Here is a 24,547-nt window from a genome sequence, read left to right as displayed (position 1 = left end):
CATACAGTATTTACGTGGCAAACAGAGATGTAATTAGCAGGATAATGTACAGTTAGTTGGTCATTATCTCAAAATAAAACCCTTCTGGGGTATGCAGTCCGAGTTTATTTAGTGATAATGTCCAGTTGGCTGAACATTACCAGCAATGCTATTTTAATTGACCATTTATGTACACAGTTTGTAGGCAGTGTTCAACATTCAGCATGTCTCGGTGTCGTAGGGTGCATAGCGCTTTTATCAAAATGTCATTTTTCAGCATACGCTCTGTGAACATCAATTAAAGTCGACGGAGATGAATGAATAACCAACGTCTTTGACTGAGTGGATTTTTTCTCGTGTGCAATTATTCATAATAGTGAATGATTTGTTCATAGACACTATTATTATGCATTGACTCCCTGATCCGTTGACTTGAAGAGTCCCTCTTGACCAAAAAGTGGAAAAGCCATGCTTTAGTCATTAATCTACACATGCTTCGAGCCTTTTCATCTTGTTTATTAGAGAATTCATATACAGTGCTCGAACAAAGTCAACTTCAGTTATGTTTTGCAGGCCAAACGTTTCCTCCGAGGCTGTAAATGCTAATGTCGGGTTGAAGTTTGTTTGCTCTACTTTGTTTAGGTTGTTCTGTCCTCTCGCTCTCTTACACGCTTATCTGCTGTTACGCTGATGGATGGGGCGGCGGGTTTGCTGTTTAAACTGGAGATTGAGGTGCCGGGTCCATGTTTCCCTCGTTCTTTCATTCACATTCTCTCTCTCTCTCTCATTCTCTCTCTCACCCTGCCTACCTGTGTGGTCTGCTGCTTTGTCAGTGTGGAGCTGACAGGAGGCCCGGCCCTGTCGTTTGTCTCCCAGTGCCATTCGTGTTTGCTCGTAGCTCTGAGGTCACGGAGTCACGCCGCCTGCTGAAGAGTTTGGTATAAACTTGATTTCAAACTGACGTTCTGTAGTATGCTCTAGGATTGTCTGACAAAACTGACAATGTAAAAATATACTTTTATTATAGTTTCACAGCAAGACTCGGCTTGAGCCCTTATAACTCCTCTAGATCATGTAGGTTTGATTTTGTTTTGTAGCTTTGTCTCAGAACTTGGCCTTTTTTTCATTTAAAACGAATTCTGTCAAATAAAAAAAAGAATCTTACAAATTATTCTAATTAAACCTTTACATTTAAAGGAATAGTTCGCCCAAATATCAAAATTGCCCCATATTTTACTCACCCTGAAGCCTTCGTAGGTGTATTTGACTTTCTTCTTTCAGACGAACACAATATTAAATTAAACAATTTATCCTGGCTCTTCCAAGCTTGGTAATGCTCACGGATAGCGGGCCATTATTTTGAAGCTTCGTAAATCTGGTATATCTGCAAGCACTGCGACGTAAACTAACCTATAAACCTTCGGGGGTTATCGCATGTCCTCTGAAGCAGAGCAATGGGTTTTTATAACAAAAATATTTTTTCGTTTTAAATTTAGTGTAAATAACTGACTGACTTACTGAACGCAGAGTTACGATTTCTTGGCTGACCTATGAATCAACGAATGACGCAACTTACGTTCATTTAAACCATTACATTGTGCCAGTATTTTATTATTTCTCCAAAAGGTTTTCTTTATTAAGCCTAATCAAACCAGCATCGTCTGCACCACAGTATCTTGTTTTCTTTGACTTATTGATTGATGTATACAGTAGCTGAATGTATAGACTTTATCACATAATAAATTCCTAATTTCCCCTCTGTGGGAAGTACTTTTGCCGATTGCCTGCCTTATTTGTCTGAATCTAGATAATGAGAAACTTGTTATCGACTCGTCTACATCCAGACATCACAAAAGGCCAGGCTTATCAGCAAATATCGCACGTAATCGACATCTGACTCGAGTGAAGAGAATGTTCACTTGTGTTTGAGAAGAGACATTTAACGTGAATTTCTAAATATAACCTTTGCCAAGAGGCTGCTCTGCCAATTGCCAGACTTTTCGGAGACAATCTGTTATTAGGCACAAAATGTGTGACAGTCATTTGTTTGTTCAGAGAGTTCTGCTGTGTGGTCTAGTTTGGGGGTCTTGTTGTTTTCACACCTGCATATGTACACACTAACAACTTTCTGAACAGTGCATTTTTCGAGGCCTTATTCGTGTAATTATTGCACCATGATACACGTTGATGCTTAAAACCATAGTGGATGAACAGAGCTTTTGATCTTTCTGACGCCTTTGCTTTTAAATGGATTTTCTGAACATATTGTTATGTATAGTTGAAGAAAAAGGCCTTGGAATTGAATGAATTAATGCCTCTGGCTGTTTGTCTTCTTTAAATGTAACTTGTTTTTGAATATTTCTCTCAGCTGCTGAGGTCAGTCACTTTTCATGTGTCAAGTTATGATTCATGTGGAATCCGCTGTAGGTATGTGACATGGATAATAAGCTGTCATATGGAAATCATTTTTGATAGGCACTGGATTAATTCCAGGTTATCTGGAATTTGTGTAATGCATTTTGATTTCAAAAGTTCAGCAGGTAATTCCTTGTGGTTTTGTTTGTGCTTGGCCAAGAAATGCACTGCAAAAATGCACTGCTTTCAGCCCAAATATCTAGAATCTTTTAAATCATGAAGGATTTTCAAGACAAGAAAAAATATTGGTTTGGACTGTTTTTTTTCTGGAAACAAGACAAGTTTTTACTTGAAACAAGCAAAATAATCTGGCATTGAGATGGGCCAAATTAATTGTTTTCTGTTTAAAATAAGATTATTTTGCTTACCCCGTTGGCAGATAAGCTAAAAAGTCACTTAAATTTGACTTATTTGTCTGAAAACGAGGCCGTATTTTTTACTCTACATAATCTTTCTTGATTTAAGAATTTTTTTTGTCCAAAAATCTACGCTAGAAAAGCAATTTTTGCAGTGTGTGTTTCAGGCAGAGACTTTAACAGCCCTATTCTCAACAATTTAGAGCTCGTTTCAGAAATGAAGCTTTTACAGATGACCTAAACACAATTCCATCCTCTTTGCAGCTAAATTAGATTTGCCTAATCTCTCAGATAATGTCTTGGGAAAGCTAGCACAGATATCAACCGCAGCGCAATTAAAGATATTCCACTTATGAAAGCAACAAATTAAGATTTAAGCAAGTGGAGATAAGGTTCTTGCATGTGCATCGATCTCTTTTTATGTCTTTGTAATCACTCCACCATGTAGCTTTACAATAATCCACTTAGGCAGACTTTGAACTATTTTTTTAATGGTTCTCAGTGGTTCTTAGAAGTATCTTCTTCCCCCACTGTTTTGTCCGACTGTTTGGCATTTTGTGAAGTGAACTGTCAAAAAAGGGATCACTCATGTAGTTTTTCATCATGTAGGCTCCATTGATTCACACTGTCATAGGGTTGCATAATTGTATCCTAGCAGGACAGCAGACTAAATTCACTTTTTCCTTAATAATTCTTTTACTTGACATTTGAGTTCCTCAACCTGCGTGTACGTCAAGTCTGTATAGTGTGTGTGTGTGTGTGTGTATATATATATATATATATATATATATATATATATATATATATATATATATATATATAATTGACTAATATATATTAAAATAATACATTTAATACATTTGTATATTTTAACAATGCAATATGTATAAATACTGTATATAAAATATAAAGATTTACATTAATGAAAATTTTACATTAGCGAAAACAAGATCCAGGAGTGCAGTTTCGAGCTTTGGGCCTGTGTTGTAAATTGCAGTCATGTCAAACCTAGAGCCATTCTTCCAAAACTTCAGACACAACTTGTGTATGTGTGCACGCGCACATGCATTCCTACAAGACAGCTCCTGCTTGCTGGTGTGTTTTTTTTTAAGTCGGTATGAGTATGCTGTCTTGTGGGTATCGAATTCAGCGATTGGTCTTGTGCGTGTGCTCTCTACACAGGACAGAATCAGGAGTAGATGGCCCGAGGGGTGGCCAAACGAATGCCCGTCTGCTCTCGTGCCAGCATTGACGCAGGTGATATTGAATCGAGCATTAGCAGATTGATGACTTCAACCTGAAAGGCGCTGCATTTCGTAGCTTTCCACATGGGGTTTCCAGTTCTGAATAAAGTCCAATTCTTCAATCAAGACCTTCCACAGCGCTGTCAATAGCATTGATATTAGGGGCTGTGAATCATGCTACTAAATGCAGGGTGCATTGTGGATATCTGCAGGAAAAAGGCACAGTAAATTAGAGGCATTATTGTGATGAAACACAGCGATCAATGACAGCTGACTGATTCGCTGATCTAAGTAGCCAAATTAATCATTTCACACTTGCAGCTTGAAATGCTTCATTAATGCCTACTGACCATTTAGTCCAGGGTCTCTGAGGCGTGACAACAAAGCAGACTAGATTTCTACTTTTCTGAGGCAAACTTGAGGGGTACTTACCTGAGCAAAAGTCACTTGCATCTGGTTTGTAGCCGACCCTCAGGTCTCTGTGGTATTCTTGTCCATGGTTATATGTGTTTTAAGACTAAGGCTTTTTTTTAATAGAAAATATGTTTGTTCACATTTTAAGATTTGACTCCCTTTGCATTTGTAATGTATATTTTTAATTGCATTCGCTACATCCCTCGAGAGGGATCGGAATCACAAGAGTTTCTGTACAATTATGGATTGTTGCATCTTGCTCTAAAAAACCACAAAGGCTAATAAAACTTTTCACAAAATCAATCAAAAAGGTTTACATGCATAGCCAAGATGTTTTATTTCAAGTTAAATTTAATTTTAACCAAAGTATGAACAATATAGCAATAGCTCAACACTATTTTAACCCATGTAAGATCACTAGTAATAGCTTAGCATGCACCATTTTTATTTAATTTCTTACATTGACTATGATTTAACATATTTTTTTATTTAGAGGAAAGACATTTACCTAAACATTACCTTGGTTATATTGTAACTTGATTAAATAGTTGTTATCATAAGGATATGGATTGCAATATCTGGAATGTATCACATTGCAGTCTTATGCCCTAACTTACTCTTTCCATCACCTTTCTATGTTAAAAAATTCAAACCTAAAAAACCTAATGATTCCGAAGAAGCAAGAAATTATTGGATTTTGTTCAAGTTAATATGAATTAGAGAACATAAAGACCGCCCTTTTGGTGCAGTTACAATAGATAGAAAAAAAATTGCTAATTAAAATAATATTTACATTAATAATGTCACATTATTTATTAGCAGATGGCCACTTTCAGCCAGCATGTTGCTGTAGTTTCTCTAACAAAAACCAGAGACTGATATTTTGAACACTAAATCACCTTATTGACTATTTACTTGGCTTATGCAATCTTTTAAACGACACTGAAATAGTTTACATTTACATTCTACAGTATGTATAAAATGCGTTTGCTTTGAACGCATGGCATGCATCAGGTACTTAAGATGTAACCCTTGCATTCCGCAGAAAAGCCTAAAGTATCTCCAAGCTCATATTCAATGTCCATGCTTGAAATGGTGATATAATTCCTGAGACTGATGCACTGCCAATTTACACCTGCTCCTTAAACGGCAACAGGAGAGCTTGGATGAAGGGTTTTAAAGTAGTAAACACCGGTCACGCACCAACCTCCCCACATGCTCACAGGTTTCATGTCACTGCCTCAATTTTCTACACATCACAGTTATGTTTGAGTAACCCATAAATGCAATTTACGGGTTACTGAGAATTGACTAAATTCTAAGCATTTTTTTTGCACATATTGCGACTCAAAGCTCCTTTTTTATTAACATGCTCACTTGTCAAATGTGCAGCCGCATGCTTGGTCTCATATTCATCTCCTATCACCCCTCCTCCTCCACCACTCATGATTTTTTTTAATTCAACATTGCCCTCCCAGACTCTCCCATGGCCAGCCAGTGCGGTTGACAGCACTGAACTTGTATAGGCATAAAGCACAGTGATGATAAGCACATTAAAGCTGCTGTATCGGCTGGGGGAGGGGCTTAGCACCAGCAGCTGCTGCCTCATTGGTGGTCGAATGGCGGGGAGGGGCTGAGGGGAGTACAGGCAGAGAGAGAGAGAGAGAGGTGAGAGCTCAGCCTTTGGTTGGGAGGGAATGCCCACTAGATGCGGCTGCTGATAATAACGCGGATCAGCACTAGAGCAGTGATTGAGAGCAGAGAGACGGAGAGAGAAGGAGAGGAGCAAGGAACAGCATGCTCTGCCAGAGGCTGGTTAAATCACAGCAGCGTGATTGATTCAGGCAAACGAGGATAAAAAAAATAAAGAGAGCTCTAGAGAGTCTCTCAGAGCACGAAATCCTGAGAGGAGACCGGGGGTGGAAGTTAGAAGGCTGTGGGAACTCATCAACTCCTTGTGGAAAGGCAGAGCTGAGGTCAGCAGGCAGGAGTGTGGGATCGAGCAGCAGCTGAACCGAGCCGGACATTGCTTGAGCTGGGGGTGGACACTCTTTTAGAGGGGTAACGAGGGGCATAGGGTGAAGGAATACTGCTGAAACTTCAGTTAGACTCAACACGCACCTGCTCGTGGGAGTTCCGCTTCTGGATATTACACCAGGCTGCCACATCCACAAGAGCAATTTTGCACAGCCGCTGTCTGATTCACTTAATCCTGATCTTTTGTGCGAAAGAGAAAGACTAGCACTTTTTGGAGCACTAGAGCGCAAGTTCAAGGTTCTGTTCGAGGGCTATTCTGAGAGACATGATAGAGAATGAAATAAAGAGCGCGGCTTCCGTTCCAGAGCATGGAGAAGTCAAGTAGTGAGGAATCCGCCATCCACCGTAGCCCCTCTGTGGACAGCCGCGACTCAGACTTTGCCCAAGCCTCCACCTCCGGACGGCCGTTCGGAGGACGAGGCTTTACCGCCGGCGCCTTTTACGGGTCCACTGGCCCACGTGCACAAAACGCTGCTCAGAGTGGGGCAGCCGGCGACGATAAAAGCAACAATAAGTACAAGTCTCCAAAAGGCAGCAAATACGTGGTCTTTTATCTGGATCTATCCTTTGTGTTCCTCCTAGAGTTCAAGAAGTGCAACATGGCTAGAGGCTGCCTGTGCTGTCTGAAATACATGATGTTCGTCTTCAACCTCATCTTCTGGGTAAGTCACATTTTGAATTTCCTTGACTTCTGTTTTGGTCATCCTCCACAGGTAATCAGTTATGACGGTTAGAATTTGGTTACTGTGCACTGATTGTAACAAATGTATATTGAGATGTCATGCTGCGTGCCCCTCGGAGCGATCCTGCCGGTACTGGGACTTTCCTGTCATGTGTTTTTCCTATGTTACGTCAGGCTAGCCATGCTCTCATTTACGTACTCGCTACTATTTCTGTCTGCCTTTGAGTCTCTTGGGGCACCCTGGGAAAAACTGTGCCACACTCCCGGAATGGGTTTAGCTTGCGACTTGCTTTGATGAGATGCTGTGATGTTGTTTACATAATGATCGTCAAAGAAAGTCCATGTTTTTTGCTTTAATCACATTCACTCATAGCTCTTAACAACTCGGGAAGCTTGTAGGTTGTGTGTTGCCTTCAACAAATACTTAATTTATGTTCATTTACTTCAATTGTGTTTCTGTTTAATTTTGCCCATGCATTTTATTCATTTCTTGGTTTTATATGCTTTACTGTGGATTTATGATGATGGTTTTTCAGTTTGAAAGCCTCAAGGCCATGTTTTTGTCAATTCCATTTGAAGCATATCTCAGGAAGATGGATGAAGTGGATTAAATTCTGATGAGAGAGAGTGTATGGAGGACATTGGGCTGAGTCTTTTGTGCAGAGGCACTCATGCATAAACACTAATCGCATAAGCTAACAAGGTTTGCCTTCACGCTCATACTCTCAGAAAGTAATATCTGGGCCACATCTGAGTCACTATTGGAGGTAAGGAGTCTCCGTCTTTGACAAAACATTTGAGTATGAATCCCAGAGCTCCAAGCTAAGTTGTGAAATGTAGTTCAAGATGGGTGGCATGTATTGTTACCGAGACTTGTTTTGATCTCGAAAAAGATTTAAGGCTTAAAGGTGTATGTAACGTATGATGGTGTCACTGGGCATATACTAGAGTCATTCCCTGCTTATGTGATCCTGCTGTTTTCTGTCAGTGAGGCATTAACCTCTGTATAGTTTCTATATGCCCCCTCTATAGAAAACGGCATACTGTCAGCGAGAACCTGAAGTTCTTGTATTGTTCTCTAAGAAGGTCTGATAACGAGGGTTAGTTAGGAGAAAGTGCCTGTGCATTAGTAGTAGCAGCAAGAACCACTTGGCCGCTGGCAATGCAACTCCAACTGAGAGGTAATTTAGATGTTCTGGTGGTAATATTCTTTTAATGATTCTTCACATGACCTGAGTTGCATCCCATGAGGTCATTCCAACATGGGAGGCAGTCAAAGTCCCAGAGCTATGCGTGTGCTGTTACCAGCGTGTGTGTGATTTAGGGTTACGACATGCCTCGGAGAGTGATGGCGATTGAAGCTTGGTGTTCTCCATAGGAGAGTGTGCCTCTGTATCATGACACCCCTGGGACCGCACTCCTCTTGCTTGGGCGCTCCAGGAATCGCAAGGTTACCATACTGAGGAACGTTGAAGCCTGTCACTCCATCCGCTTTAGAGGGCCAGGTGCTGCCGCCTGCTGCCCCTTCACAGAGCTTACGGTTGTAACTCGAGGCACTAGGTAAATAGAAGCAAGAACCTCAGGCATGCCATCGGCCTCCTGTACAGGAGCTTCAGCAGTTGCTCCTGACCATCTGGCTCATCTTTCTTAGGTGGATTAGCTTGGTTTGAGCTGGACGGTATCAGCTCAGATTAGAGCATTTAGTGGTGAGCGTGGTCACACTGTCTTCCTGACTATGTAATGGTCAGCACTCACCATGTCTAAATGACTTGCTACATTTTTATTTATGGGGAATGCATTTAATCTGCCCCAGTGGCACCGAGCAGAATTGCACAAATAAAAACAAGTTGCAGGTTTCTATTTATCCTCTTAATCCCCGTTATATGTAGCCATATGTTGATCCCCTTGTTCTCACTAGCCCTCTCAGACAGACCTGCTGCTAATATCAAATGCCATGATAAATAAATTAAAAAGCATGTTGTTTTTAAAATAATACAACTGTTTTCTTGTGAAACTGAAAATAATTATTTATTTTACTGGAAAATATTTGTTTTATAATGTTGCTATTTATTATTATTATTATTATTATTATTATTATTATTATTATATTTAATACTAATAACAGTAAATTGTAAAGCCATCAATTTTATTTAAAACATTTTTTATTTCTTTTTTTAGTTTTTGTAAAGCCCTTTTTACAACAAATGTTATTCTAGTATTTTGTAGAATATTTTAAATATTTTTCAATTATGTTTGTCTTTTCGATGGTCCTTCTAGCACCTGCCCCAGACATTTAATCCTGCCATTTATGTAGTTGTCTATGCACATTAAACTGAGAAATTACATCAGCTCTAATTACACCAGCTATTAATTGTTAATGAATATTGATTGCTAATTTTTGCTTTGGCTACCTTCTCATAAATGGCGCCAACACCCTCTCGGATTCAGATAAGCTCACCGGGTTCATTACAACCTCATTTAATTCTGGTGAGCAGATGTAATTTGTCTATATCATTTGAATTAGGCTGAGCCATATTTCACAGCAATATTTTAGTGGCTCTATGGTTTTTCTTTGTCCTCCTCCTCCTATCCTGTTACAGTCTTATGGCCGGATAAATCACTAAAGCAGGATGACCCACAACATCCATTGTAAAAGACTGAATACTCAGCCTTATTTTGCAGATATTATCATATTACATCAGACACATTCTTATTCAAACAGTACTGCCACCTCAGCAGTTTGCTCCAAAGGTGTGCTGCTCCTTATCAAAGCCGCTGCCTCTTTGTTTGCGCCTTTGTATTTATGAATTCTGACTTTCACTCTAGGGATTGCAGGGGATTTATCTGCCATTTGGTCCTAGGTAAAAAAAAAAAAAAAAAGATTAGGATGCCTGTCGATTTAATCACCTGGGTTGACATTTTGAAGTTTGAAATGTTGGTGGGTGCTTCTGCAAAGCTCACAAAGTGAGTGGCAGTCTCTGGGTACTTTGGGTAGAAAAAGGGGGGTGTGCGGTGTAGAATGAATGAGCAGTAGAGTGGAGGTCCACACTGCGGCAGTGGCACACTCCCTCCACCCTCCCTACTAGCTATGAATGTTTTCCTACAGAGCCTCCATCCAAGGTAGCAAAGCCGTTTTTCTTTATCTTACTCTTTCTTTTTATTTCCTCGCTTCTTTATGAAATCCATTTAAAGGCTTTAATCATTCTTTGCAGCACGAAATTGCACATTTAACAAACTTTCACAAATCTGTTCTCACCTTCAACACGTTCTCCTGACAAGTTTGTTAATCTGCAGCTTTTATTTTCAAGAGAAACACTAAAGAATTTTTTGTCCTCTTCTTAGAACGACAAAAAAGAAAAACTTTTCGAGGCTGCTTATTGAAAGAGTGAATCATTGATCATGGCCCCATTTTATACATATTTTTTGGTTGATTTTATTCATATGTTGATTTATTTTTGTTCATTTATTCCTAATGTTCTACCTAGCAACCACCAACAGTCTCATGCAAATTCTCCTAAAAAAATTATAAATAAATAATAAATAAATAAAACAACCAAGTCAGATTTGATAAATCTCTGATCAATGACAATTAAATCACAAACTTTTTTTTAATCTTTTGTATTTGATCATATTAAAGGGAGAGCAGAAGCTGAAAACCTAACATCACAATATTGAATCAAAAACTCATGTTCAAACCAAATGGTTGGGGTTATTTTATTAGTAACGGAGATTCTTTAAAAAAAAAAAAAAAAAAAAAAAAACATAATGAGTCATTGAATTCATGATTTAAATTACAGAAATTATTTACCTAAAATGAAAAGTTGTAGTGTCAAAGGTTATTTGGATAACTAGTAAGGTAATAACAGACTGTTGCCAGTTTTAAACAAAATTTCACACTGCAGACGGTGATTGTTATGCACTTTATAAAGTGAAAAGGCAGAATGTCAACAACCATGACTAGAAGTTCCACTTGTTTTAATCATCACCACAGTATTGTCCTTTCCATTTAGAACCATTTGCCTTTTCCTTTTGGTTTTTGCCTGCACAACGAATTGAATATGAATTGAATGTGACAGATTTATAATTAGTCCCTGTTTGAGCATCTGATAAAGTTGTTTACCACTTTCTTGCCTTAGCATAATTTACTCTGCTTCTTGGGTTTCTGCGTATCTGGGGAAAATTCTCTCAATAAGTGCATCTAGACCTTCGATTTCCTGTACCATTGTCTCTTGCCTCCTGGAAGGGCTCATTAGCTCTGGGATATGGTTGGATAAGTTGGAGATGTTTCTTTTCAGGGGGTTTGACTTCGTCGAGTGGTTAAGAATCTTAATATATAATTAGTTCTGCTCAAATCCACCTTACTTAAATACACATGAATTAAAACTATTGCAACTCTTAATGCACCATTTGTTTTTATTTGTACCTTTTTTGTCTGTGTTTTGTACTTTTCAATATACATGTTTAACCATCTATTTGGCCTGAAGCCCAGAGGTAGCAATCTGATAAAGGCCTATTCAGTAGTGGACCTGAGGCAGTAGACAGGGTGGCCTTCATTTTAAGAGATTGAGCCAATTCTTAGCACCAGAGCAGATCGGATTATGCCTTTTCAGCCTTTGATTCAAAGCAGCTCATGGCCCAATTAAAAATAAAATTCTACAATAAGGGCAAAAAATCTTTTGAAAATCTCCGTATCACCTTGAGAGACATGAAAGTTGATTAATTTGTCATTTTATTTTTCTCTCTCTTGTCTACCCCCATGAGGAAATGCTTTTACCTGCACAAAAATAAATCAAAGGACTTTATGGGGCATAATAAAGGCAACCATAGAAATGCAGACCTATCTTTCAAAACCTTAACAGTTCTTGTTTAAGACCTTGATGAATGATTTGTTTTTTAGAAATAGAAGGCATTCTGCACTTTCTTTTAGCATTTTATTAGCCACTGTAATTCTGCTGAAGTGTCATGTAACGCAGGAACTAAGTATTCAAGTGTGCATTTTGATTGTTTGATCAGTGTTTCATGAGCATCGCAATAATTATATATATACTCCCATAATGCAATTACCTCATGGATGTTCATTCAGTGCACATCAAAAGCTCTACAGAGCACTAAATGTATGTCAAAAGGAGTGTACTTATTGACTTCTTACAAACACTAAAAATAGCAGAATTAAATGCGCAGCATAGCAGTTTGAAGCTAATATTAATTTAGCCTATTTTTTTCTTCCTGGGGGAAAAAAAAAGAGCCTGGGTAGCAGAAGACCTCCATTTGAGCAAGATGATTTTAGCATGAAAAGACAGTCATATGGAAGATGTCATGGCTCATCAGGAAGCATTTGCTGATAATGACATCATAGCGCCTCCGAGGACCGCAAACCAGTTGAAATGAAAGGCAAAGAAGCGGCCCGTTTCTCAGAATGAGTCTGTTCGTATATTTGTATGTATTCATTTGCAATGTATTGAAATTAACTGACCATGCTCCACTTTATTGTGAGGTAATAGCACATCTCTGACTCGCAGGCTGCTGGGTAAATCCCTGCATGTTGGTTTTGGAGGTAGCTGAAACTATTATCATTATGCCATGTAACTGTGAAGTGGTTTGAAATGGCTTCTTCAAAGTCATTCTTGATTTAGTCTTTCATAGATCATTCCTGAGTAGGGAAACTTTCACCATCCCACTCCCAGCTCAACCCTTGGCAGAAGAATCAATGCTAATCTTCACCTAACCTGTGAATTAATGCAGATTGCAAGAGTAGCATGCCCCAGTCAGCACTTTCCCTGTCACCCGCAAGCAAATTATGCAGGAAATCAATGCCAGCATGTCAGATCGTGCCCGACTCTCCCAGCTTGCACCTCTCACCTGGTGGTGGGATATGACACCAGAGCTTGTTGTGGTTAGTGCTGTGCAGTTTAATTAACAGAAAAGAGGACACTTAATGGGCCATCAGCAACTGGGGAACTGCATTTTTGGCAGGGTTGTGCAAAATCCAGAATTAAATATCTGTCTATCTATCGTTCTATTGTTCGTTCTACTAAGCTATCCTTCTATTGTTTAATATATATCTCTCGATTATTCAGATTATTATTCTATCAATCCTATGTTCTATTATTCTTATTTTTCTGTGTTTTAATGCTGTTGTTCAGTCTACAGTAATTTTATTTATAGATCAGCGTATCATTCTCTAAGTTATCCATTTTCTCATTTTATTATTTTATCGTTTTACTGTTTTATCCTTCTATTATTATTATTATTATTATTATTATTATTATTTTGTTTTGTTGATCTGTTCAACGGATCATTAATTGTATTTTTTTCTATTTTTCTAATAAATCTCATACTGCAGATAGGGAAAATAACAAAAACCTTCAGACATGTTTTGAAAGGCCAGCATTTACAGTTGATCTAAACACACTTTGTTTGTCCAGTTAAAATGTACAGGGAGACAATTCAGTTTATTTTCCAAAATGCCATTTCCTGAATTGCACTGCATCCTTTTTTCTGCTCCACCACAATTCATATTCAGGAATTAAATGTGTATATATATTAAAAAAAAATCAATCAATCAATCAATTTTGAATAGCATCTGCTTTTGCAAAGGTCTTACCAGTGACCTAGAGCAAATGTGTCAAGTCTTCCTTTCAACCATGCATCAATTTTCTTGTGGGTTTCTGTTGCTAGGGTAAAGATGGAAGAACCTCGCATAGAATTTATCTCTGACATCTCCACCTCCAAAAGGTCCTCCAGAGGGCTCATTCTGTCATTAACCAAATCTTCACTCCATATCCTTGGGGCAAACTTCAATTGGTTCTATTAGATGTGATTGCATTTCCACCAAAACCTCAAAGGCCTGGATGAGATTTTTGTGTTTGAATCCACTTATTTTTTAGAGAGAAGGAAAAAACCCTCTCAAAATCAACCCACGGCAGTCCGTTTTGGCTCTCGGGGGCATCATGCATTCAGGAGACAGGTTTTTGCACAGCTTTTTGATAAGGACCATTCTGTCATCTTGTGTGCAGTCTGGAGTGAGTTGTTGTCACTGTCGGAATGAGAATAGACTTGAGTCCAAGCTCAGCATGGATATGGGCCCTCTCCAGCCACACTGCGAATGCCAGGCACTGCGCCGTCAGTCTTGAGTAATGAAGACTATATGAATGGCTAAATCATCATTGTGGTCACTGATTTATTTTTTGTATGGTCATATAAACCTTCCGTGTTATTTTTCATCGCCTGATTGGGGTACGGTGAGGATAAGGAAGTTAAATCAAATGCACCCTGGGAGGTAAAAATGACCTGGCATGAATCATCTCTCTATTTTCATGATTATTATAAGTGGGATAACTCTATTAGGCAGAACTTGTTTAATCTTCTCCCACTTTAAAGCTTATGTCAATCAGCGTGATTGTCAAGAAGTCCCAAGGTTGAGTCTTCCAGATGTCTCAGATTATTTTATATTTTATTAAAAAGCTGAAGGTTCGCATTTGAATGGTACTCGCGCAGATCGCAGCAACCCTAAAATGCATCGAAAATTAAAATTCTGCAACATGATCGAAGCTGTTTTTGTTTTAAAACTGACCTTGCACGTCCCCATCAAAACCCAGGCATCTCGCCGTCTTGTCGTTTAATTCCAAATCGAAATTATGCTCATTCAATAAAGCCCTGCATTATCCGACATTATGGTTTGTATATTTTCGCACCTCAAATATTACGGAATATTATGTGTTTTTCAGCTGCTACTCTCTTTAAAGGAGCCTGAAGATTTCTGAAGACTACTATAGTGGGAGCACTGCATTTAACAAGATGGTGTCCATCATTTTATGTGTATATCAAGGGCTTTTCTTTAACCCGTGAACAATGGATCATATAGCTTTATTGCACATAAGACAGATGCCACACGTTTAACTGCAGAATTAAGTGATTGAAAACGCTTTCTTCTTCCTAACAGATGCTGCTGTTGCTCGTATTTGGCTTTTAAAAGAGATCAGGTGTGCATAAAGGATGATTTCATTTGGATTAGAGACACGACCCAACGATTGCCAAGGAATAGCAGCACGGGTCGCATCGTTTCATCGGCTAATATGAGAACACAAAACCACGAATGAGCTCACAGTCAAGTTAGTTTGGAACTTGACCTCTGCATTACTTGACACCCACATAATCATGAGACCTAAAACATTTTCACACAGTGGAAGAGATTTGCATTTCATCGCCTGTATGCCTGAAAAGATATGTGAATATATTTTGTATTGGTCTCTTTGGAACCTTTGCCCTCCAACATTACTTTGCTATGCTGATAATAATCGCTCATGCTCACTGCTGTTTGTAGTCTTTTGAAGCCTTTGGCCGTTTTTTTGAGAGGTCTCTGAAAAGACTTCTGTACAGGCTGAATCCTCTTTTTAAATCCTCAAATCTCAGCACAGCAGACCGTTTATGCTGAGAAAAACACTGGGTCTTTTTGTTCCCTTTTAATTTATGTTTTGCTCAAACAAAATGAGACTGCAGGAAAGCACTTTCGTGTTTTAAAGGAAACGGGTGGCCGTTTCAGTAATTAACTGATCAGAGTGACAGAATTCACTCCATTCTTTTATCAGTTTGTCATAAAGGTGTTTCATACTCCCATAAATCGCTCTTTATTAGAAAACAATTTGCCGCAAGCTATAAGTGACACATGCTCACCAAGAGACTGCACTCATTTGATTAGACAGGAAAGGTGTGTTTGTAATTTGTGCTGGTAGAATGCACATCCTCCATAAAGATTTAATGATGTTGATAAAAGTTTAGAGTAAAAAAGAACAATGGCTGGTTGATTAACAGAAGCATCAAAGGCAGCTTAATTTGCTCTTAAGAGTGAAGTGGTGAGCAGAACTTTGCTGACTGTACTTTTTAACCCTGAAGAGTTATATTAACTCTAGGCAGTTTCATTAATTATCTCAAATTGCTTATTTCACAAGGAAGTTTTCCGGGACCAAATTGGATGTTTGACCGAATTACAAAGTTAACCAGACAAGTAAACTTTCAGTCTGTTCAGTAGATGTTTTAATTTAATTAATATGCATCAATTAATTTAAAATGCAGAAAACAATAATGCTTTGCGATAGTATTGCAGCTCAAAATAAATGTTTTCTAGTTGTATATATTTTCTAAAATGAAATTTATTCCTGTGATGGAATGCATTATTACTCCAGTCTTTAGTTCACAGGATGCTTCAGAAATCATTCCAGTATGCTGATTTTGGTACTTTTGCGCATAATTATTTTCTTTGTCATGAATTTTGACCCTTCACATTGCCCTTTCGCCTTTATTATGTTCACCGCATATGATGTTAGAGCTCCACAAATGAACAACCACTGACCAAAGGTCAGTGAGTACGTCAGGCAACACCCTTAACATAGGCCGATGACCTGGATAATTGGGTCAATAGCAATTTATGATGCCATTCTCCAGAAATATCGGTGGACAGCTGGGCAGGATGTAACTAGAGAAGCTACAGGAAAGGGGCGAATGCGATGTAAAGTCATCTTGCTGCCTCACGTGTGCTCAATTGACATATTCATCACTGGCCTTGAAGCGTTTGCATCTATATACATGATGGAAAAGAACCTCTCCCAGAGTGACCATTGAGCCTCGCAGCAACTCTCAATGTAATGAAACTGCTTCACCAGCAAGAAAGAGATGTGAGCTATACTGTAACTTGACACACATTCTTGGGAGCATGTAAAAATCTGGAGGAGAGATGACAGAAATACCCTTTTGAGCTCCCATCAGCTACTCTGTGAATATTTCAGGGCAACAGCGCTTTAATAACAAGGCAAAGCTTTTGTACAGCACTACAGGGAATTTTCTTCGCAGTCATTTGAAGCCCTCAGAGTGAAATCTCACTTTATTCTAGTGTTTCTAATCTGAAGAAAGAGCAATATTCAATTGGTTTATTTATTTTTCTTCCACATAAGTGCGCTTAATTTGGGGGGAAACCCCCTACTGTCAAAAGACCTGAAAGAATAAGATATCTATTTGAAAAACATTTTAAATTGACGAAGTACAGTATACTACATGGCTGACAGTATGTACAGAGGAGTGTAATCATAATATATTTAGGATTAGAATTGAAAATGTTTCTCTTATGCTATTGATATTTAATACTTAATACAGCAAGTATTTATTATGTAAATATGCATTATTAACATTTTCCGGAATGTGCTGGGTGGAAGAAAATGAAAACCATTTTGAATTTTGTTTTTAGAGATAAATATACCATTTAGCTACCTTTTAAATTTTAAGAGTATCATTATATTTAGGAGGCCTTGAAATATTTGAAAACCCCTAAAGTAGGCTGACAGCGCTGAACTGGAATGGTTCCGTAATCTCCTGCTTCTGTTTTGTTTTATACAGTTTATAAGACTACTGCGTAAATAAGTCAGACTGAAACGACTCAGTAAACAGGAGTAATAACACCAAATCAGTAAGAGCATATCGATACAGGCTCGAAATCGCATATGGAACGCTCACAAGTGAATTGACTGAAGGTTTAAAGAGTCCTGAACAGCATTACAAATGAATTTGGCAGATGCATGCGGTGGCATTTTAAATCCGTAGCCTGACACTGTGGGGCCGGTTCAAGGAAGCACAACACATATTTATGCATGAACATGGCCTGTTCCTAGCATCTTTAGTCCTTGATGCCCCTGAAGTGAGTGAAATCTGTCTGGTCAGTAAGATTTCATGCAGATGTCAGTTACTTTGTGCTTTAGCCTTGACTAATAGAGCAGATCCAGAGATGGGTTTTCTTCACAATGGCCTCTGGAATCCCTCTGATAATACACATTGTCTGGCTCACCATCTTTTGTCGTTTTTGTGGGGCCGTTTGATCCGTTAGTTGAGCAGCAGGAGAGCCTCCTGAAAGAAAGGTCACGTGACGTGTGAGGAAGAAAATAAGGTTTTGTACAAAGAAAGCTTTTCACCGGCCTTGTCCGGGTCTTTTTGCAGCCCGGGTGACCTATTCTTAAAAAGACCACGAGTATGTCATGTGCCCAATGCCTTGGGAGATAAAGCGATTGCCCTTTTCGGCTATTTTGAGTAACAAGCGGCCCAAATGCATGCTAGCAGACTCTGATAATTGGAGGCACCTGGCTTAGTGCATTATTTTGGTGTTTGCATCGGGACTGCAGATATGTTTGCACTACAGTTTCTCATGCTGTTTGTTGAGAGACCGTAAGAACATGTCTACCAGCTAGAGAAGAAACACATTGCATTGGCAATTCCTAAGGCGTTGATGTTAGTAGTTAGCAATCTATTTGGTCAGACTGGGGTTAGCTTAAGGTGACTAGCAGACTTTCATTTGATCCCATGCTTTGTGTAACCATTCTTGTCAGCTTGATAAAGAGCAGGAAAACCGTTATTATGAATTAGCTTCTGGTACAATGTGTATTTCCAGTTGTCTGGACTCATACGGTGGCATGTACCAATGCTAAATGAAGTACAGTAGAACTATTTCATTTGTTTTGTTTAGTCAGCCAAAGTTTAGCTCTAAAGTTTGTGGTAAGATTTGTTAAAGGGTTAGCTCACTCAAAAATAAAAATTGAAGGTTTATCTGATTACCCTCAGGGCATCCAAGATGTAGGTGACTTTGTTTCTTCAGTAGAACACAAACGAAGATTTTTGAAAACCGTTGCAGTCTGTCAGTCATTTAATGGAAGTCAGTAAGCACCAAATGTTCCAAAGCTCTGAGAGTCATATACAACCGAAACCAAATTAAACCCTATGGCTTGTGACGATACATTGAGGTGTTAAGACACTAAACAATGTTCAATGATACGATACGTCTCTAAACGATAAGTAATGATCTGTCTATATCGGTGTGTACATATCTATGTGCCAGGCACATTGACATGTTACACACAGTGCACTGAGAAGAGTCAAAGATTGTGGTGTATAAAAGGGAGAAAAATTATAGAAATACTCTTTAGGTTTTAACAGACAGATCGTTTCGTGTCTTAACACCTCAGTGTATCGTCATAAGTCGTAGGGTTTAATTTGGTTTTGTCTGTGTGTGTGTGTGTGTGTGTGTGTGTGTGTGTGTGTGTGTGTGTGTGTGTGTGTGTGTGTGTGTTTTTGTTTTTTTGGTTGCTTTGGTGCCCATTGACTTCCATTATATGACAGACAGACTGCAACAGTTTGAGTCAAATACCTTGTTTTACCTGTTTTGTTGAGGAAACAAAGTCGTCTAGGTCTTGGATGCCCTGGGAGCAAGCAGATAAACATCAAATTTTCATTTTCTTTCCCAGAATGTTTCTGTGAGTTGCTTGTGCTCACCAAAGCTGTTTATTTTTATGGAAAAATACAGTAATATTGTAAAGTATTATTAGAGTTTTATTTAAATAGTCTTTTTTAAATGATGCAAAGCAGAAATTTCCAATCTTCAGTGTCACATGATCATTCATAAATCATCCTAATATGCCAAATTGATGTTAAAGTAAAATTTCTTTTATTATTATTATTATTATTATTATTATCAACATCAAAACAGCACTGCTTAATTTTGGTTGAAAATGTGGTGCCTTTTATGGTTCTTTTTTTCAGAATTTTTTAAGAGAACCATATAAATATCTTTATTGTCACTTACTTTTGATCAGTTTATTGATCCAGATTGACATTGCTTTAATTGATCCACCATACTTTTGAACTATGGTGTACAGTACATATTGCAATAAATTTAGACTTTTTTTCTGATATTTTTCTTAAGTAGTCTTTCACTGTCACTATGAACGTTATGTGTAGAATATCCATAAAATATAATATAATAAACAATTTTTTTTTTTTTGCACCTCTATTGCTTTTGCACACATCACTTATTTGCAGTATGCAAACCATTCCTCAGGAATGAAGTCCTAATGATATAGTTAGCTTTTTTTTATGGTTTGATTCTGAGGCATTAAGTAATGAAGTGAGACGTAGGTTTGATTTATGTATCATTCATGTCAGTATTAATTATTGTATGAGAAACCTTTACGCATTAAGCAATCAATATAATATTTTCAAAAGGATACAGTTCATGTCATGGGCTTTATTAAATGATCCAAACAATCATAAAATGTACATTAGGTTAGCTGAGTATTACTGTTTCCTCTTTACAAACCTTTCTCTGTCTCATTAACAGCATTCATTACATATTAACAATAGCATAGGAGGTTTCAGGGACATCTGAGAAACACTAAATAGTCACATTGGTGTCTATAATATATACAGCTTCTCCATTCTAAGTAATGGAACGAAAACCAAGAGACCTGGATTATGGTGCAGAAACAGCACTTTAGCACAGGATGACAGTAGCTGTACGACGCTGAGCTGTAATTCTCAGGGTGTTTGGTGAACGTCTGCATGCGGCCTGATAAGTCAACAGAACATGGATCAGCCTGACGTAGAGCCAGTAGGGCTTATTGTTCTGACAAACCAGATTTATATGTGCCATTATCAGTGTATCCTGCTCAGTTTGTGTGTATAGGGCTATGCCTTTACGTGGGCTTCCAGTGACAATGACATGTGCTCGGCATGCATAATTACTTGCCTGTGCTTCACCTAGCATTTCATCTCTGCGTCATTAGACGTAAGCATTTCTGCTAATATTTGTTTAACAAGCACTGTGCATATCCAGACTACAGAGGAAAGTCGAAAATCTGCTGTCCAACCATTCAAGACTGGCAGGTAAACCACGTAGCATCCATGTGCACGACAGTCCCAGGGGCCCGTTCCTAGCTTAAGTGAGATCCCCAAGTGGATCTCACCCACTACATAGAAGTCGTCAAGTAGGAAAGCTTGGTAAACATTGCTCGCCAGAGAAGCATAACTAGCGGCGTCATAGGCAAGCTTGTAATGAAAGAACATGCTAGTCACTCTCAGTGCCCATCTGTATTGTATATCGATTTACTCTCGAGATGCTCCTTCAGCATGTGAAGTAGCAGCAGATGTCTTACACTATCCAAATAATGTTTTACAGCTTACTGAAGTGCCACTATCCTTTCTCCTCGCTCTAAGCCAAGACAGAGAGATGTGCTCTGAGGAGATAGAACAGTGTAATTGGGACTTTTTCTTTTGGAAATATAACAGAATTAGGTCTCGGGAGTTCAACTAGTCTTTGGGTCATGAGGACAGTTGAACTTCTCAAATAAGAAGAAAATATGAATGAACTTTTTTTTTTTGTACATTGGAAATTATTGGAACGTTACTGTTCCTGGAAAAATATTACAAGAGCATGTTAATTGTTAAATTATAATAACATTAATTTGCATGGATAAATTTATACTGCGGTGTCCCATAATAAAATAAGAATGGTCCATTTTTATTTCTTTGTGATTTTATATAGTTAGCATTCCAATTTTTTATATTTAGATTACATTTTCAAGTGTGAAAATAAATATATTTTTTGCATAATGTATATTATAAAAATGCGTTTATGAATTCACATTTAGAAACTGGCTTTTTTAATTTGTGCATTTAGACAAATTAGTAATAATTGTATAATTATTCATAACATGACAAATACAGTATTTTTGCACTTGTTTTCAAGGGAAATCTGTGTAATGAATTTGTTTAGTGTGTTAAAAAGCGTTTTTTTCTATCATCAGTAGCTGAACACATGATCAAATTAGTGAAAATCTTTAATAACTGAACACAGGTGTGTGAATGATGGGTAAGATGAATGACTGATTGAAAGTGCATCACTAGAGAGTCGTGTGCATCTGTACAGCGTTTTGTTCAGTGTTGTGTGTGAAGTGATCCTTGTGATCTAAATCTGCTTATTTGGCTGAGGCATGGAAACTTGATGACGCAAAGCTTGGTGGTTTCGGGGTAATCTGACATTAATATTCATACCCTGGTTGGTGAGATGGCCTATTTGTGGTGCTGACCAACCTGGCGTCCTGCTTATGGTCCTGATACTTGGTCGGGTATTAATAGCAGAGGAGCCAGCTGATATTTCCTGATTCCTGTGTGGTTTCTGATGAGCTACAAGGTCCAATATCACCAGTCATCATGCGGAATATCACACCCACGTAGTGTTTGTTCTGTAATGCCAAGGGATGAATCATCCACAACGCTTTGACAACGTATTGATATGGAAATGCATTGGGATTCGTAATGAATTGAGCTGATTTTTGATGTAATATAATTGTGAATTTGGATGTCTCTTTGCGATCACGATTGCCTGTTATCTTCCAGCTCATTAGCTCCTTTCTTGCATTGTGGCCCTTTGTGTTCATAATTGACGGAGCGTTTACAGTTGACCAACTCATTACAATATCTCTGCACACCCCACTGACATGGCACTCGGCCTCCTGGGAGCTTTTTAAACTCAGGTGATAGCTTGTTGACTCGCAGACAATGGCTATTTAAGGAACTGAAAAGGGGACAAAAAAGGACAAAGCATCTGCTGTGGTTTGTATGGATTCTCGAGTTTCTCTTTCTTGGTTGTTTGCTTTATTTTTATTTTTTCCTTCTCATTCTCCATGAACTTAACATCCCAGCAGACTTCCTCGCGGTTCAGTTTGTTCAGTTTCACTCTTTAGTTGTATGCCTTTGGCACTCTGCAGCTTGTGATAGATTGCACTTCTTCCTTCTAGAAATGCCTGGATATGGCTTGTTTTCACCAAGTGGGCGTTAAATCGTAAAACCTACACAGCATTCGGTGTACATTAGTTTTGAGTTCTGAATGAGAGGGAAGGGATCCCACGTTGTTTCTGTCTACCTGAGGTTATTTATAGATGTTTCTGCTGGTCATTTCAACAACATAGTTAGCTCAGGGAATTGCTTTGGGATGACAGCTCAGTTTCTCTTAAATTTCTTTCCAAATCTTTTCCAGTTCTTACACAAAATTTTTATAGTTTAAGTGTAGACTAGTGTGCATCTGACCTGATCCAAATTATAAAAAGCTTGCCTTATGTCATCATCTTACACGCTTACAAAGCTGTCACTAGGGCAGTACCATAAGCTAAAAGATAAATTTTGCACATTATTTCCCCCTTATATTATATTAATAGCTAAAAATTTACATATTGGTACTTTTTTAAAGGGACAGTTTTGTATTTGTTTTTTTTCTTTAGTGTGCGTGTATACAATTTTGGATAAAATAGTTAGTTTTTAGATATTTATTTTATTGATAAACTTTTTTTTTTTATTGAAGTTAAATCTGTGATCAGTTCTTCTCTCACATTTTTTTTTTGTTTTTGTTCTTGGATTGCATTTTTGTTAAGACACACAAACTTTAGGTACAATAGTCAATTTATTTGCATTAATTTCAGTTAGTTTGGTGTAAAGCATTCTGTGGTTAATAGACCAGTTTTTAGTGATTTTAACCTGATACATTCAGTTGTACATAAATTACAAATTAATTCAATTTAAAAGTGACAGAATGCATTAGCAAGAGCTCAGTGAAAACATAAATCTAAGATGGCAGTTGTTGATTATGGATATATTCACCCAATACTTAAAAGTAATGAATAATCAGCATTTCTCACTTCATATATATATATATCATATATATATATATATATATATATATATATATATATATATATATATATATATATATATATATATATATATATTCACTGAGCTTGCTGTTAAAATGCAGCCAAAAGAAGTTATTTTAGGAGCTAGCATAATTAAGTCAACACTTTGGAACAAAAATGCCTCAAATGCAAAAATGCCTACGATGCCTTAAAATGCTGCCTTACAGAGACAGCTCACTAGGTTCTGGAAGAGAGCCTAATGGCAGTTCTGTGACTGTTTTGAACGCTCGTCTCTTCTGTATGAATATATATTCCCAGTTTTCCCATCTTTCATATTCCATGCACAGCAGGGTGCCATGTAAAATAAGGTTGTTTTGTGTCTCAGATCAGATCAGAAGACACATTGGGATATACGGCGGCTCCCAGCATCAACCCGTGACTGATCTCGGCGCTCAACAGAAAGCGCCAAACACCATGAGAGCATTGAGGGAATCTGCAGGAGTGCCGAACACCCTCAGGGAAATCGTGTTTACTCCCCCCGTCCTCCCAGATCTATGGTGCTTGCTCTCCCCCTCTTCTGTTTATTTTTCTCTTCAGAAGTATAGGCTGAAAATTCCCAACCGCACATATGATGAAGTGCTTCGAACTGTTTTTGGAACGCTGCCCCGTAATAATTTGTGAATACAATTACCGTCACCCTTTCTACACCTCCTCTTTGTGCAAAAAATGTCTCCAAACATTGGCTGGGGGCGATGTTGGAGGCCTGATGAAAGAATTGGCAGAGAGAGAACCTGGCGCAAATGAAAAACACCCGCGGAGGTGATGACACGAGCAGATGGGTTGGTGTGGTTGGGGTGGACACCAGAATACAGCTTTTGGGCAGCACCTCTGGGCTCCGCAGAGATTCTTCTGCCTACACCTCTG

At 38.3% G+C, this 24,547-nt stretch overlaps 1 protein-coding gene across 6 annotated transcripts in view; it reads left to right on the top strand.

Annotated features, from left to right (window-relative positions):
• Positions 1–24,547, top strand: part of tspan9a (tetraspanin 9a) — a 160,848-nt gene that overhangs the window by 85,061 nt on the left and 51,240 nt on the right. For 5 of the 6 annotated variants that reach the window (XM_043264625.1, XM_043264622.1, XM_043264623.1 and 2 more), the window contains one exon: positions 7,028–7,107. In XM_043264625.1, coding sequence (XP_043120560.1) covers positions 7,045–7,107 — 63 coding nt within the window. In that variant the 5' untranslated portion in view covers positions 7,028–7,044. Of the gene's footprint in view, positions 1–6,439; positions 7,108–24,547 lie in introns of those variants that run through there. The other variant, XM_043264621.1, reaches the window with a different exon arrangement.

Source organism: Puntigrus tetrazona, chromosome 18, assembly GCF_018831695.1.
Source record: "Puntigrus tetrazona isolate hp1 chromosome 18, ASM1883169v1, whole genome shotgun sequence".
Lineage (NCBI taxonomy): Eukaryota > Metazoa > Chordata > Actinopteri > Cypriniformes > Cyprinidae > Puntigrus > Puntigrus tetrazona.
This window is presented reverse-complemented; position numbering and strand designations above follow the sequence as displayed.